The sequence below is a fragment of the Anser brachyrhynchus genome, assembly GCF_964034855.1.
Source record: "Anser brachyrhynchus genome assembly, chromosome: 5".
NCBI lineage: Eukaryota > Metazoa > Chordata > Aves > Anseriformes > Anatidae > Anser > Anser brachyrhynchus.
In genome coordinates, this window is record NC_137699.1 from 61,214,009 (window position 1) to 61,229,486 (window position 15,478).

A 15,478-nucleotide genomic window follows, 5' to 3' on the forward strand; every position below is an offset into this window, starting at 1 on the left:
ATCAGAACACTGCACAGTATCATCTACCATTTACTCATGCTGTGTATTATAGGGATTACATAAAGAGAAACAGTTATCTCAAGAATTATTATGTTCTTCCAGGTTAAGCAATGAATTATTGCTATAGAAACCACAGCTTTTTTTTCCTCTTAACAATCTAGACTGTGAACCAACTTCACGATCGAGAAATTTCTAACAGCTACTGTAATGTTTACCGATTGAAGGCAATACAACTCACACTACACTAACTCAATCTATCTAAATAACTGTAAACATTCAGAAATATTTCTGAATACTTGAACTCGAACCATTTCTTTTACGTGGGCATAATGCCAAACCAGAGCTGTAGGTCAGAACGGCAGAAACGGAGGTTAGGAATAGCATTCTTGCAGACAGAACGTTAACCATTTCACGGACACCACGACTTTTCACCTGAAGAAGAACAAAAAAGGAAGGATGAAAAGCTTTTACATTCTTATAGAAGCAGGACAGAAAACCTGCCTGCAGTATTCATTCATCCACGTGAGACACCCTGACTGCTGCACCTCCTTCTCTCTGGTGACAGCACGAGCGAGGCTGGCACCCCTCGACAGCAAGAGTCTGACTCGTGCCTGGTGCCCACGCCAGGGAAGACACCGACTCCTTCTGAGAGGTGACTTGAATATGACCTGAATGCTATCCCCAGAGGAATAAGTCATGGACTTTTTTTTTTCCCTAGTGACCAAAATTTTGTATTTAAGAAAAAGAGAAAGAGATGAGAAACTCACTAGAGAGATCAACCCTTCACATGCGTTATTATTGCAACATTGAGACACATGGATTTTTTTAAGCGATCATTTTTTTCATCAAGGTTATTTGTTTCGTATTTGTAACTGGGCATATGACCTCCCAGAAGTGTCTGATGTTTTCTTTAACTATACAAACCATCATCCAAGATGGTGAATCAGCATTCTTCAAAGCTGCACCTGAAGTGAAGAAAACCCCTGAGAAACACTGATGCCACAACCTGCCATCAGTGAGGGACTGAAGAGCTACAATTCCCCAAATGTCTTTCCAGCAAGCACTGGGGCAACGCTTCTCCCCTCCAAAACTCACTTCTGTATCCAGGCACTTATACCCATTTTAGGTTGGGCATAAGTAAGTTCACGGTGATGATTCTTCAAAATTAGTTTTCTTTAGAGCATTCTGTCTCTCCATTCGTTTTTTCCCCTATATAGATGCTGAAAAAAGAGAGGCACTACCCAAAGGTAAGTTCTAGCGAGAGGCAAAACAGTATGAATTTTTTAAGTGGCAGAAGTTCAAAAGTGAGACCTTTTTGTTGTTCATCCAATATCCATAACTAAATGCAACGTGAAAATATTTGTTTTGTTTCAGGGCAAGGCACATTTGAATTTCATCAAAAAACAATAAAATGTCCATTTTCAATTAAAAAAAAAATTAGGGTGCTTGAGATGATGTTCTTCCTTTCTAACTAGCAGATCCCATCAGTTAGAGAATACTGTAAACACTGAAAAATGAGAGCAGCAATAAAAACAGGATCTCTGTATAATGGATTTCCAAATTTCCATTTCATATGACCTTCCAACTAATACTAATAGCACTTGTAAGTATCTTGTAAAAGTATTTGGTGGTTCTTGGTATCAAAATAAGCACAACATAAAACCCACTGAAACTTGCAGAAAACTTGTAATTGGCTTTGCTTCATTTACTTTCAAGCCCCTTTATTTACCAGGAGCTTTCCCTCTATCTTTAGTGTGATTTTAAAAAAGAATACAGCTCTCTTACCCTGACTCATCATTTACTCTCCAGGAAGCTGTTAAAGCTTCTGTGGATGCTAACCTGTGGAGCTGAGTGGGAGCAGAAAGGAAGCAGCAGCTTGTTTTATAAAACAAAGAATGAATCCCTACCTACATGATATACTCAATCACCACTGAGCCGAGGTACCAGGGACAGATCTTTCTTTTATGTTATTAACGGCTGACAATACCATAAACTCGTGTGAAAGAAATGCAATCAAAGAGGAAGAACAATGTGTGCAGGATCTGGAGTTCAGAACAGTATGCCATCAAGATAAGGTGCCAGAATCAGCGTAATTCTGTTGCTTCAGAGTATTTAATTACGTTTTTGTCACTTGCATATTTGCTTTCTGATACTGAGTTTGAATGCTAATTAAGGAAATGAAAAGAATTAAACTGACTGCAACAAGTTAACAGCTTTATACCATGTGAAGATGAGAGAAGTCTTAAAATGTTCGTTTCTATCAATAAGAACCAAGAATCCAATCATCCTCAGCAGTGGCTCTCCCAAGAGCTACACCTCGTTTGTAACCTTCTTACTCACCTTTGAAGAATATTGTAACCTTTTCACTCACCTTTGAAGAATATTCTGAGAATGGCTGTTAGCATGACACTGGGAGCGAGAAATTCTTTTTTAAGAACATTTGCTCGTGGTATAACAGGCCGTGCTTCACAGTAGCCAAACTCCTACACATGCCAGTTCATTTTTTTTTTTAAATACATAGACCACTTCTTTCTGAAGGCCAGACTTCTTTAACTTTGAAGTTACAATATTTCTGTACACATTTAGCTTTTTCTATATTTTCTTACATACACATAGGATGCAGCAGAAACGCACAATTGAGGTAAGGTGTTACCTGGTCACTTAAAGAGAAAAGGCTACATGGAAACCAAGAACTACTTTGAAGTGAAACTTAAGTATTATAACTAATAGATGACCACCACCGGTCATTTGGAGGATTCTCAAGGCTCCTAAAACACACCACGGATTTCATACACTCATCCTTCTTTTATGAACTTAGTGCTCATGAAATATATGATAATGATTATCGTGAGAACTCAAATCCTTGCTCATTTGCAGAATGGCTACATTGGAATTTCTTCTGGCATTTTCCCTGCTCAAAAATGTAAAGCAATTCTGACTGCTGTTGTGATAGAAGAACCCTAAACACTTTAAGTTAATGCACACTATTAAACCTGCTACACGTGTGTCTGTCAGGTGACAGTCAAAATGAAGAATGAAAGAAAAATCCCCTAAGCACACACACGGAGGTGCTACAACTCTTTTTTTTTTTTTTCCCCAACGGCAAGAGAAGCATGGAGATAAGCTAGCTAGATTATTTTTTCTGACCACGTTAGGCATGTTCAATTAGGAGGGGATAAAGTGAAAGAAGAAAAAACTGTACTAAAGCAACAAGTTGGAAGTCTTTCAAAGATGGTATTATAACTAATTCTACAACTAAGACAGAAATCCCCTTTTCCAGTTCATGATGTTATAAGATACAGTTTCGAAACTTGCAAAATTCAAACTCTAAAGAACAAATTCCTTACTTTCATTCTGATCTTACGTAAATAGGTCTATTAAGAACACGTACTGAAAATATATTTCAAATAACTGTAGGTTGAAATCTTGATTCCTTCAGAAACGGGAAGGCCTACAACAGGGAGACTAAGAGGACCAGACGTTGCCTATATATTCCCTTGTAAAATGGCAAGTATTTAATTACTTAATCCTGAGAAACAAATAGGTATAATTTCTTCCCTGACAGAACAACTAAAGTAGAAACAAATACAGCAATATATGTAATAGGATTTATAATAAAAATCAAGTAATACTCCAAAAGCTTCTATTTCCATGTGGAGATGCTGGAATTCAGATTTTTTCTTTCCTTCTAACTGCAGTGTATTCTTTGACTACCAAACGTCCCCTGAAAATACAGCCATCCCTCTTATTCTGCCATGTTGAAAATTGGAGAAAAACCAAGAGATATCCAGATTCTTATCTGGAGTCAACCCAATAGAGTGATTTTTTTAAAAACTTCCATTTGTTAAAGATTTTTTTCTACAGTACCTCCTCATTTTTCATCTTTTGTGACAAAAGCAACATCTGTTCTGTTACTCAAACTTCACATTGTGAATCAAAAGTAATCCTGAGTTGCGTCATATGTTGCAATTATTGCCAAAAATCCAGCCATTTGAACATGCTGAGCAACTCACTGTAATACAGCCCTTGGTAAAGCCGATGACAAGCAATTTCCACGTTTTCCTCCGTCACAGTCAACTCTGGGCCACCCAAGTCAGTTACCAGCAACGAGGATTGGCATCTCACCACCACCACCATATTGTTCCCATTCCTCAGAATATGAAAGACATCACAGAACAACCGTGTAAACCCTGAAAATAATAATTCTAATTGTGCTAATTCTACCACACTCTGCATATTTCGTGGAAGGCAGCATAATTAGAAAGACAGTCTCTGTCAAAACAAAGTTACAGATTTTAACCCAGCTACTGGAAAAATAGTAGGATCTATTATCACCAGCTACAGCAGGTCTCTGCTCCATTATCATTATAAAAGATTCTACTCCCGAAAAACAGGATCCCTTCCATTCTCACAATTAGGCTCTTCTGACTGACTTTACGCTCTCATTATATATTAAGTAGGCCTGGGTCCGTTTGATTGATGTGATGAAGGCCTATCGTGGCTGGTCAGCAGCAGGCCAAGCCTTGACAGCAAAGCTGCTGTGCATTTCAGACGGTGGGAGCGCAGGGCGTGGAGGAAAAAAGAGCATTTTGGAAATCTCTCCGTCACATCTCCAGCTACATTGCACCTTGCAGTTCTAAAACAAAAGGTTTGCTGAGAGTATTCTGGCAGAGGATGGACAGAAGCTGTTTTGACCTTGATAATAAAGGAGGAACTTTACAAAAGGTAAATGAAAAATTTGAGTAATTCAACATTTGCAGTGAAATACAGGCAAGGCACTATCATTCATTTGTCAATTCTCTTTGCAACCGATATCACTGCCCTTCTAAGGGAAAAGAAAAAAGGAAATTACGACAAAATTCTCGAAATGATCTTTAACTGCAGTATCTAGCTTGGCCCACAATTAAAATAAGATTATGTATGGTAACAGTTGAATCAGGAATTTGATTGAATGGGCCAGAATGACAGTTCTGCTCTGACAGTCTATAAAGATTAATATCTATCCCCTGCTACATAGCTTCAGCATGAAGATGCTCACCTTATTTTTATATCTCTGCCTGTCACCTGGAATTAATGGATTCCACAGCTTTTCCTATCAGCACACCTACCTGTCTGGAATCCTTCGCTTCACTACTCTACCTTTAGATTATTCCTTAAAAATATCCCTATTTCTTTTATAGAAATGCTTTTTTTTTTTTCTTTAAAAAAAAGCCACCAAGCTCCCCCTCCCCCTTCTTTGTTTGAAACACACAGCACTTTTATGCAATAGCCATGAAAAATGATTTTAAAAACGAATACTAGAAAACCAGTATAGCAATCCCTGATTTTTAGTGCCTGATATTCTGCAATTTTAGCCAATGTTAATACAAACAGACCAGTACAGACTGCAACAGTTCACACCCTGCAAAATGTGGCCTATTCAGTCCTTTTCACTGCAAACAGAGGAAAAAACCCAAAGGTTTTTTATATTCTACACACATTTAGCCTTACATTTATTTAACCAGACCAGTATTTTCATACAGACATCCACTCCATTTTGCAGAACACTGTTATTAAGGCATAAAATTAACACCAAAAATAGATTCTTATTGTCTTTTTTTACGTGGAAAGATCTACCCTGGTTGCATGCTCCACCAGACAGTTCACAGATCAGAAAGCTGTAAAATCTACCTCAAACCCCCATTCTCAACAAAAATGTTAACACCACCGATTAAAACACAACGTCCTTACCTATGAGCTGCATTCTTTCAAACGTAAAAATGCTTTTATTTCCTTTCTATCTAATCTGCCCAGTGCCTGGACATAATTTCAGCCTGCCTTCCAAATATTTGCTTGCTTTCTCTCGCACTGCACGGCATCCGCAGTTACACGGCATTACTTACATTCTCTTCCATATAAAAAAATCAGACATTACATGAAAGGAAAAAAAAAAAAAAAAAAAGAAAGAGACAGCCCATTTCAAAGCATCTGGCAAGCCTCCCCTGGCGGGCGGCCAAGGCTCGGCTAAATCTTCCCTCTCCGGGCGAGCATGCTCACTGGAAACCAACAGAGTGTTGCTGAGGCAACACCGTAGGCAGCCTCCAAGTATGAACAGCCATTCTGTTTTCGCTGTGACAAACCGCATACTACAGGGGAAGTGAAAGGGAAACGATATTTGACCTTCCTCGGAAGACAAACTTCGCCGTGTTTTTCTAGAGAAAAGAACCAAACGTTGCCAAGCGCATTGTGAAAATCACCAAAAACGCGAAAAAACGCACCCAGACGCAACCGAGGATGCCCTGCCCATCCCCACCTCCCCCCTCCACACACACTTTATTTCTAAATTTAACATCAAGGTTAAAAACAGGTAGAAGAAATGAAAGGAAAATATGCAAATACATTTTGTTGACATGAAACCTTCACGAGAAAGGAACAACTCAAAATATTCCAACACAGAAAAACATTTTACCGTAAGTTTCAACTGAACATTAACCAGAATATTCATCCACTTTGTCCCATTCCTAACCTGTAATATAACCTGTAATGTTCAGAAGAAAACCCACTGTGACTCACTTACAAAGGTAAGTACTGCACTGCTTTCAGTGTCTTAGAAAGCAAATAGCTTTAACAGCCGTTATGCGCTACCTCACTCTTTGTCAAGCTTCTATTTTTGCTTCAGTGGTTTAATTCGACCTTTTATCAAACTAATTTTCAGAAACAAGCTACTTTTTATGTAAACTACATATGAACTACAGAAGAAAAAATACAAAGCTACTTTTACTTAATACTATAATTACTACTATTTGGCTCAGCGTCAATTTCTTGTTCATGTTTCTCTTTCACCCAGATTCTTTCTATCACTCTTCTCCGCCTTGATTTTTTTTTTCTTTACTTTACATACTTCTTTACCTAGCAGATAACAGCAGGAAATCTGCCACTGTTCACAAGTACCAACAAAGAGGATGGGAGCAAAGGGAAGATGAATAGGTCTAAAAACACAAAGTGAGTAAGTCTGAGGGTAAAATGTTGGACATGCACATTACTCTATTACCTTTGAGGAATGACTGAAATTGTCCAGACTTACCATTACTTCTTCGTTTTTCTCTTCTCTTTTTATTTCCTCCTCATCAGTTTCTGCCGTAGCTCCTTCTTCATCGCTGCTAGAGGATTCCATAATTTCACTTATGTCCATTTTCCAGTTCCGAGGAACACTCTTTGTGTTGAGAAACGTGCTTGCTTCCTGTAGCCCTGCAGAAGAAAGGGCCCTGTTTTTACCTTATCCAAAGTATTCATAATCACAAAGCATTTTTGAATTTCATGTTCTTGTACATTTCAATGTTAACTTAAACCAAATGATAAAGTAGGTACTTCAGTTTTAAAAGATCAGTCTACATGCTTTATATTTCAAGACAGTCAAATTTTAAAAATCAAGTACCAGTAAGTCAAGGAGCTTAGATCGAGAATATCCATTTGTATTTTCAAGGCATATGTCCTCATGAACACTAGTTTTACACCTGTTTATTTACACAGCAAAGACAATCACCTATACTTATTCACATATGTTCTGTGCAACTGTGAAGCTGTTCTGTTTCTGTATGAAAGTAACAAATACTGGAATAAAGCTATGAAGAAAAAAAAAAATCACAGCTAAAGTACCATAAATTTCTTTGTTGTTTACAAGTTATTTGCATCTTAAAGTTTAGATATACAGATAATTTGTTTAAGAGAACTGCGTTGGAACAGAGAAAAAATAATGAATACGGAAGTGATGCTATGGGGAGAGGTCAAACTTGGGAATACCCCAAATTATTTTTCAATATTATATTATATATAATATATATATATCATATTTCAATGGGAATACCCCAAATTATTTAATGAAGAAGAATCAGAAAAGCATCCAAAAGAGGGACATACTGCAATGAACCATTCACAATATTGCTGGAGAATAAAATATTTAACAGCATATTCAACAGCTGCTGATAAAGAGTAGCCTTTACAAACTTGTCTGCTCTCTTCTTGAAACCATTTTTACATTTCATTTCTCAATGTCCCTCACAGCCAACTGTGTTTTGCATTAAAAAAAAAAAAAAAAAACAAAACACACAATCCTTTCTTCAATTTACCTTAAACTTTTGACTGCATTGAAGTTCCGGTATTCTGAAATAGTTAGTAAGATATATGGGAAATCTTAATCAAAACCACCTCAAACTGTCTTACTTGAATTATGTTAAATCCTTACTTGTAAAGGAACTGTTCCACACCTTGACTCAAAATGGAGGAACCGTTGGTGGCAGGTTTGGTTTTTTTTAATACATGTTTTAAGTTTTTTTCCTTAAAAAATGTTATGTTTTGAGGTGCGACTGGAATGAATAGCACTAAAATTTTAAGAATGATGTATATTAAGGTGAGAATCTGGCCTTTTACAAGCTCACTAAAAACATGAGTATTGTAGTCACATCATCCAAGCATTCAGAAAAACCAACCTCTGTAATTATACTCTTAAACATTAATCACAGGCTATTCACAGAAGCTATTCTAATAAAGTTTACACCTTGATGCCTGGGTATTTTTCACGTAAAGACAAAGTATTTTGAGCTATAGCACAAAACTGTGGTTTTAGGAGAGGTAACTAAATATTCCATTGTTTAATGACATTTCAAATACTGTACCTTCAAAATATTCTCTTCAATTTGCATGAATTTGGAGCAGAACAAAAGAAGAAAGTCAAATCAAGTAAACAACACTTTTACTAGTTGCTCTATTGATAAGGCAGCTGTATCCACAGTTTCTCTAATTTGTCACATTTAAAATTGTTTACGAAATATCCAAGAGCATTCATCTCAAAACAACATGTGGTTACTAATTTGCAAAAGGTAAATTACTATTGTATGATTTTTTTTTTTTTGTAAATCTAGAATTTACTCTAATTTACCTTTTTTAGGGGAGGACTCGGATTTTGGTAAGTTTAGAGCATCTAGTTCTTTGATGTCTTTTCTTGCTACTGCGTAACTGAAAAAAGAAGAAGGTTCTGTTATTTTCATAACACAGTAAAGCAAACACAGTAAAGCAAGTGTTTGACTTCGAAAAATAGCAATTTCTAAAAATTCTTGAAATGTATTATTCGCTTTCAAGCTCCTAACAAATAAATGTGTAGGGCATTTGTCATTGTAAGCCACAATATAAGATTCAAAACCAGGATAGTTTCCAACATTCCTCTGAAATTCAGACACTAAAAGAACTCTTAAAATTAAGAAAAGTTTATAAAGTTTCTGTATCTAAAGAAAAAAAAAATTGCACAAATTTGAAAAGTTAAAATACCCGACATAGGCTGAAAACACTTTCCAGATTTAAAATGCTCACACCATTCAACAGCTGCTACCCAAAATAGCAATTGAGTTAAAAGGAACCAAACCCTCCATTTTCAAAATGCATTTCGAGTAGCACAAAAGAACAGTGAAGCCAGACTCACATATCTGCACTGATACATGGTTGATGTTTATTTTTAAATTAAAAAAGTGCTTTTATAGCAAAATATACGGAAGCTGCTTTGTTCTAAAATTATAATAAATATTCAGTTACTGAATTACTACAATAGAAATGCTAACCAACCTGCAAGGAAAGCCTTACTAGTGAGTTATTATAATAAGATTTTTTTCTTCTTTCACTATATTCAGAAAAACTGGAGTAAAACCTCAGGAATTGGAGGCCACCATTTTCTGAAGTTAAAGCCATAATACTATGGGAAAAGTAAAACAGAGCAAGGCTGCAGGTTTTTCCAATAACACTCTACCTTTGGTATTTAAGGAACCATACGAATCTAGAAGGCTGATGATACAAGTCTACATTAAGAGGCCAGACTGAATAAAGCCTTCAGCTACCTGAAACGTGTTTCAGTAACCAAAACCTCACATGCTAGTCAATATGAAGACTATTAAAAATCACAACTTGTTCACTTTGAAAGAGAGAAAGGGGGGTGACAGGTGGCCTTCACCAAGTATGTTAGTTACAATATGTTGAGACAGATGCATTAGAAATGCTTTAGAAAGAAGATGACAAATAAGGGGAAACAGCTTTGAAAAACAGATTTGGTATTCTTTTGAATTTGTTATTCCTTAAGTAACACGCATCTCTCTCTTTCTCTCTTTCCTCCTTCCACCCACCCTTTTTTTGGAGGGTGGGGTGGGTGGATGGAGAGGGAACGGAAAAGGTAAGATTAAAAGGACCTTTCTTTCTTTTCCCAGAACTCTTGGTCCAGATTCTATAAACATTTTAATTAAACAGTTACTTTACATTCACTGCTTTAAAAAAAAAAAAAAGTAGATTTTTTTTAAAGTTTTTTATTTTTGCCATTTAAATAGCAATGTGTATCTGGGCACTCAAGGTAATGGGACAATCAGATATTGAAACTACTGCAACAGGGGCCTGTAAAGTTGTAATAACTAAGACTTTCAGGGTAATTGTTAGAACCAAAGCACAAATTATACAAACACATTACAGAACAGGAAATACTTAAGGTTAACATCTGGTTTTTTTGAATTTGTTAATTTTAAAGACACCAAAACTGTACCAATCTGTAATACAAACACAATGTAAAGGGTAAGATGGGGAACACAGAAGAAGAAAATAGTTGAACTATGAATGACAAGGGTTAACAAAAAAAAAAGTATTTCAATTCTGTTGAATTGAAATCAGTCATTAACCAGGTGTGTTTCTCAAACCACACAGTATTTCTAGCCCTTAAGTGGTAAGCCATTTGCTTGCACTTTTCACTAAGAAACTGCAACAGTCTACAAGCAACAACATACAAAATTGCACCCTTTTGGAAATTTTGGAAAAAAAAATGTTAACGTCTTCAGAAGTAATGTCTTATGAAAAAAATGAAAAAATGGTAAGTCTAATAACAGTTAGCTATTACTTACAATTTGGAATCTGCAAAGGATCGAACTAAACACTGGTCCTTTTTCACAGTGACGTCATCATTACAGCTGGGAGATACAACCTGAAGTTTCAAATAAAACACTTTTTTTAAGCAAAAAAGAAAAAAAAAAGCTTATCTTGAAAGGACTGACAGCAGGAAAATAGCTGTTTTCCTGTTTCTTCTATCATAGTTACCAGTTCTGAGAAGAGAAACATACTACAATATGCATTACTAAAGCCAACAATAACAAATTTCAAGAAGCAGTTTATCACAAACTATTTATTTACTCTACTTGTCATGTACAAGCTAGAAAAGTTTACTATTTCATTTGTAAACTCAAAAAGTACTCTACAGGGGTGACAACACGGAATCCTGTTAATGCACTCAGCTTTTTTCTCCTGTTCGTACAAAAACCGTTTAAAGCACCTATTTAAAATGGAAAGTCACAAACCCACTTGTTTTATACCAGCATCTGATCTTAAGCACTCAAACTGATAGCTAAGTAGCAATTTTTTCTTGGGTGTGAATAATGTAAACCAGTACAGATTTCATTATTTCACAGCACTATCATCTCCAGAAGTCTAAAAATGTGATAAAAATGTGTTTGCAGTATTTGTATTACCACAAACATGTTTATGTTCTGTTCTACACCATGTATGGACAAAAACCATGAAATGCAGATTGATCTACCAGAATTCAGTGGAAGCTGTGCCACCCCATTCCAATGAGGCAGAATTCATCCCCAAACCACAAGACATTACCGGTTCTCAGCTAGCAAAGAACACAGCAGGTACACGGCTTCTAAGTAACTTAATCCCCTGCCTGGAACCACGTAAAGTTAAAATCTGCCGTTAGTGAAGGGATATACAGCAACGAGAACACTTGCAACAATACCACATTTCACGTTTTTAACTGTGGTATAGTTGGCTAAGTCAGTGTCAGCTATTCACCCTACATAACATCATTATGTTCTCTCAGGGAAGGGAAGACCACTAGTCAGTGATTAGTTCATTACCTTTTGATATTAGATTTATGTAGGGAATAAAATGTTAAACTAAGTTGGAAGATTGCTATAAAGCCAAGCCCTTTCCATCTAAGGAAATCAAGATTCAAAACAAAGGACTACGGTATATTCAGTTACATAAATGAAATCTGTAAAAATTAGTGAACGAAACCTGCCTGTCTGTTTAGTATTCCAAGTACTTTTTTAATTTAAAATACGCACATCCCTGATGGATGACAGAAGATGCATATTCAGCTTGTCTAACAAATTGAATACTAAAGCTGTCTACTAAAAGTTTACTAAAGAAAGCAACTTTTGATATATATATCTATAAACTTTTTTGTGCTTACAAGCAATCTCCAAGTGTCTGTCTTTACAGTACAAGCCTAGTCACTTGAATTTATTCAAAATATATTTATTGTTAGCAATAGCAATGAACATCTGTATCCTACACTGACTGCTATTTTTATTTGACTGTCAATTTCTAGAGCTAGAGAAACTAGCGATTCACGTAAATGTAAGGATGAAAGGAACTAATACTTCAACTTAAAATGCAAGTCTAAGGAAAAAGGCAATCATTAAACACAAAAAGATAAAAATTCCACTGCACTTAAGACTCATAAACCTAGTTGCTCTTTAACTGCCTGGGAGTGCAAGTCCTAACTTACTCTATTTTTAGTAGAAAAATATCTTTGCATACCAATCATTTTATGTGCAGTTTTGAAAGACTTAAGAGCCATTAAACTGTAAGTTATACACAAATGATCATCTTTACTCTCCTACTGTTCACAGATACTGCAGAATATTCGGATTTTTAGAGAATACAAGCAGCAGAGTTTAGCCTGACTGCATTCACAACTTCGCTATGAAAGTTGTGAATTCTGCAAACTTTCCTATCCAGGAAAAGCACTATAAGAACAATGCAACAAGTCAGATGATATTCTTGTAAAAATAAAATAAATTAAGTAGTATGACATTAGAGATGTCAACGCTTTAAATCACTTACCAATGCTGGATACCAGTCTGACTTCTCAGAATTACAAGTCACACTCACAACTTTGCCAAGCAATTCATCATTGAGACGCCTTTTATCTTCATCCTCTTCTTCACTACTTTCTTCTTCCTTTTCATCTTCGGTACTGAATTATTAAAAGACACGGTATTTTAAAGTTTTCAACTGAAGTTAACATTTGAGAGCAAATACAACTTACAGCCAGATCTTTCTTGCTCTTCTGCAAAGCTTCACAAGCAGAATTTTAAGAGCTGAAATTGCTTGAAATATTCCTGAATATTAAGTGATCTTACTTAGAGGAATTTGGTAGAAATTCTTTCTAAGAAGTAGCATTTGGCAAGAGCAGATGTTGGAATTGGAGGCATGAATCAGGTTTGATTGTGTATAGATATGAAACAAAGATAAATAGTCTCTACCCTCAAAATTTAAAAGCATCTTTTTTCCTACTTTGCACAGTATAAAGAAGGTTAAAAATCCTATGTATCTTGACAAAAATTCCTATTATATGAAAGAAGTATAAACGTTCTGAAGGCTACTACAAGGGAAAAAAACATCAATTCCCTATTACTGCTAAGATATGAACACATCTGAATGAACTGAATTACTTAAGTCCATAATGTGTGCAAGCAGCTTGCACGATAAAGCTTTCAGACCATTACAGCTTCAGTGGTACTACTACAGTTTTAGCAAAGGACTCTAAAGGAAAGGAAAGCAACAGAGCACTACTCACACAGGAATAGAAGATCTCCTTCCTCTATTAGATTTCTTCCCAATAACTGGGGTTCCAAAGTGCTCTGGATTGGTTAGTGGTAGCTGGTCAAGTGTCTACATGGATAAAGAGAAAACAAAATTAATTTGCAATTTCTTATTAAAAAAAAAAAAAAAGCTTGTACTACTTAGCTTTCAAAGTATATCCATCATTGTCTTACCTCACTTTCTGCAAAGTGCCTTTCTCCCTTCAAGCATAATGAAGTTCGTCTCAAGGTCCTTTCATCACCATCATCAAAAACTAGAATGAAGTCAAGAAAACACAATGGCAGAAGATGATCAGATCTCCTTCCCAAGCTGACAAAACAAGTCAGCTACTATTTATGTCACAATTTAGAATATTCTCTAAAACATGATTTCAAAGACCTTCATTTTAATGTTTCTTTGGTTCACAAACAAAAGGAAGGGTGGTATTCAAGATTCAGTCTCAGAACAGATAACATTTTCACAAAGAGATTCAAGTCAGTTCAAAGTAAGGCTTTTGGAGGCAACAGTCTCAGTCTAATTTAGACGTCCTACTTATCAATACATTGCACTTCTTTGTAACATAGCTATTGGCTGCACACCAGTTACTATTACCTAACAATCTTTTTTTTTTTAGATTGTTGTTTTTAGCCTATCCATTTATTCCATACATTCTTCATTTTAATTCTTTCTCTTCCTACAAACGACTCCTCAAAAAGACAAATCAATGGAAAGAATTCCAAGTGTGATAGTTTTTGCTACACTGTCAGTACTGTGCTACCAACAGCCTGAGAGTACTACAAACTTGCAACTGTACATCTAACCGATTCAGAAAAAGTATAGAAAGAATAGTCAGACAAACATGAGTTTTAACAGAACAGGGTAAGTCAAAAGGAAGTTCCATTAATTTACAACATGCAGCTAAAGAAGGCTAGGACACAATGAGTTTTGGCCAAGAAACATCTACTATTTAGTAGGTTTAAATAAAACATTTTCACAAAGATTTCTTTTAAGAGAAGGAAAGAAAATATATTAATCCCCTCCCCACCCCTACCCCAAATTTTATTTTGAAGATTTTTAAATGGTTTGGTACCTACAATTTGTAGTCAGCAATAATATTCCTTTTAACTTAAGTAAGTCACAGAAAGTGTTTGTATTTTAAGATGCACATGATATTTTGGCAGTCCTACATCCCTCGGTTCTGGTTCAGACCCCTCTGTCTGAGCCACACAAACAAGCTCTTCGCAGAGAGCAGAGACCAGGTGGCTGCAGTCTGGCATTCCAGTAAGGTAAAAGTTTATTTGTCCGGGTCAAAGTGCAGAATACAATTCTGTATTTAAACTACTTGAAACACGCTTTGTCCAGTAGTGAACCTCTTTTTTTTAAAAAAAAATAAAGCTTAAAGATTGTTGTGCTTATCAATATGATAATTTTGACTTCCAGTAAAAAAAATAAGAAATCCCATGATCTAGCAGGAATATGGAATACATGGGTATTGTTAGCAGGAACAGTTTGGTTACAGCAAGAAAAACAATTTATTTGTCAAAAAAAAAAGAATAGAATAGCCACATTCTCAAAATCTGAGATTGAATCCTTAGACTGGAATAATACTACAATAATAGCTATAAAAAGGTATGAGCACAAATTCAGTTCCACTTACAGGGACCTTAAAGCTAAGATAAGCTTTAAGGTTCCTAGATCTTCAGAGTAGAGATACTGCTGTGACATGTTCCACTACCAAATAATCTTAATGGCTTAAACCATAATATAGCAAACATGAAGCAAGTAACTTTTTCCCCTCCAAAACCCTAATATTTTAAAACCAGCAGAT

General features: G+C 35.8%; 1 protein-coding gene across 3 annotated transcripts in view; it reads right to left on the reverse strand.

The window, feature by feature from the left end:
• ARID4A (AT-rich interaction domain 4A) overlaps nt 1–15,478 on the reverse strand; it is a 48,670-nt gene that overhangs the window by 18,439 nt on the left and 14,753 nt on the right. For all 3 annotated transcript variants that reach the window (XM_080592355.1, XM_080592353.1, XM_080592354.1), the window contains exons 6-11: nt 13,845–13,924; nt 13,646–13,740; nt 12,910–13,042; nt 10,902–10,981; nt 8,915–8,991; nt 7,064–7,227 (exon numbers count right to left, since the gene is read on the reverse strand). In XM_080592355.1, the coding sequence (XP_080448481.1) occupies nt 7,064–7,227; nt 8,915–8,991; nt 10,902–10,981; nt 12,910–13,042; nt 13,646–13,740; nt 13,845–13,924 (629 nt within the window). The remainder of the gene's footprint in view (nt 1–7,063; nt 7,228–8,914; nt 8,992–10,901; nt 10,982–12,909; nt 13,043–13,645; nt 13,741–13,844; nt 13,925–15,478) is intronic.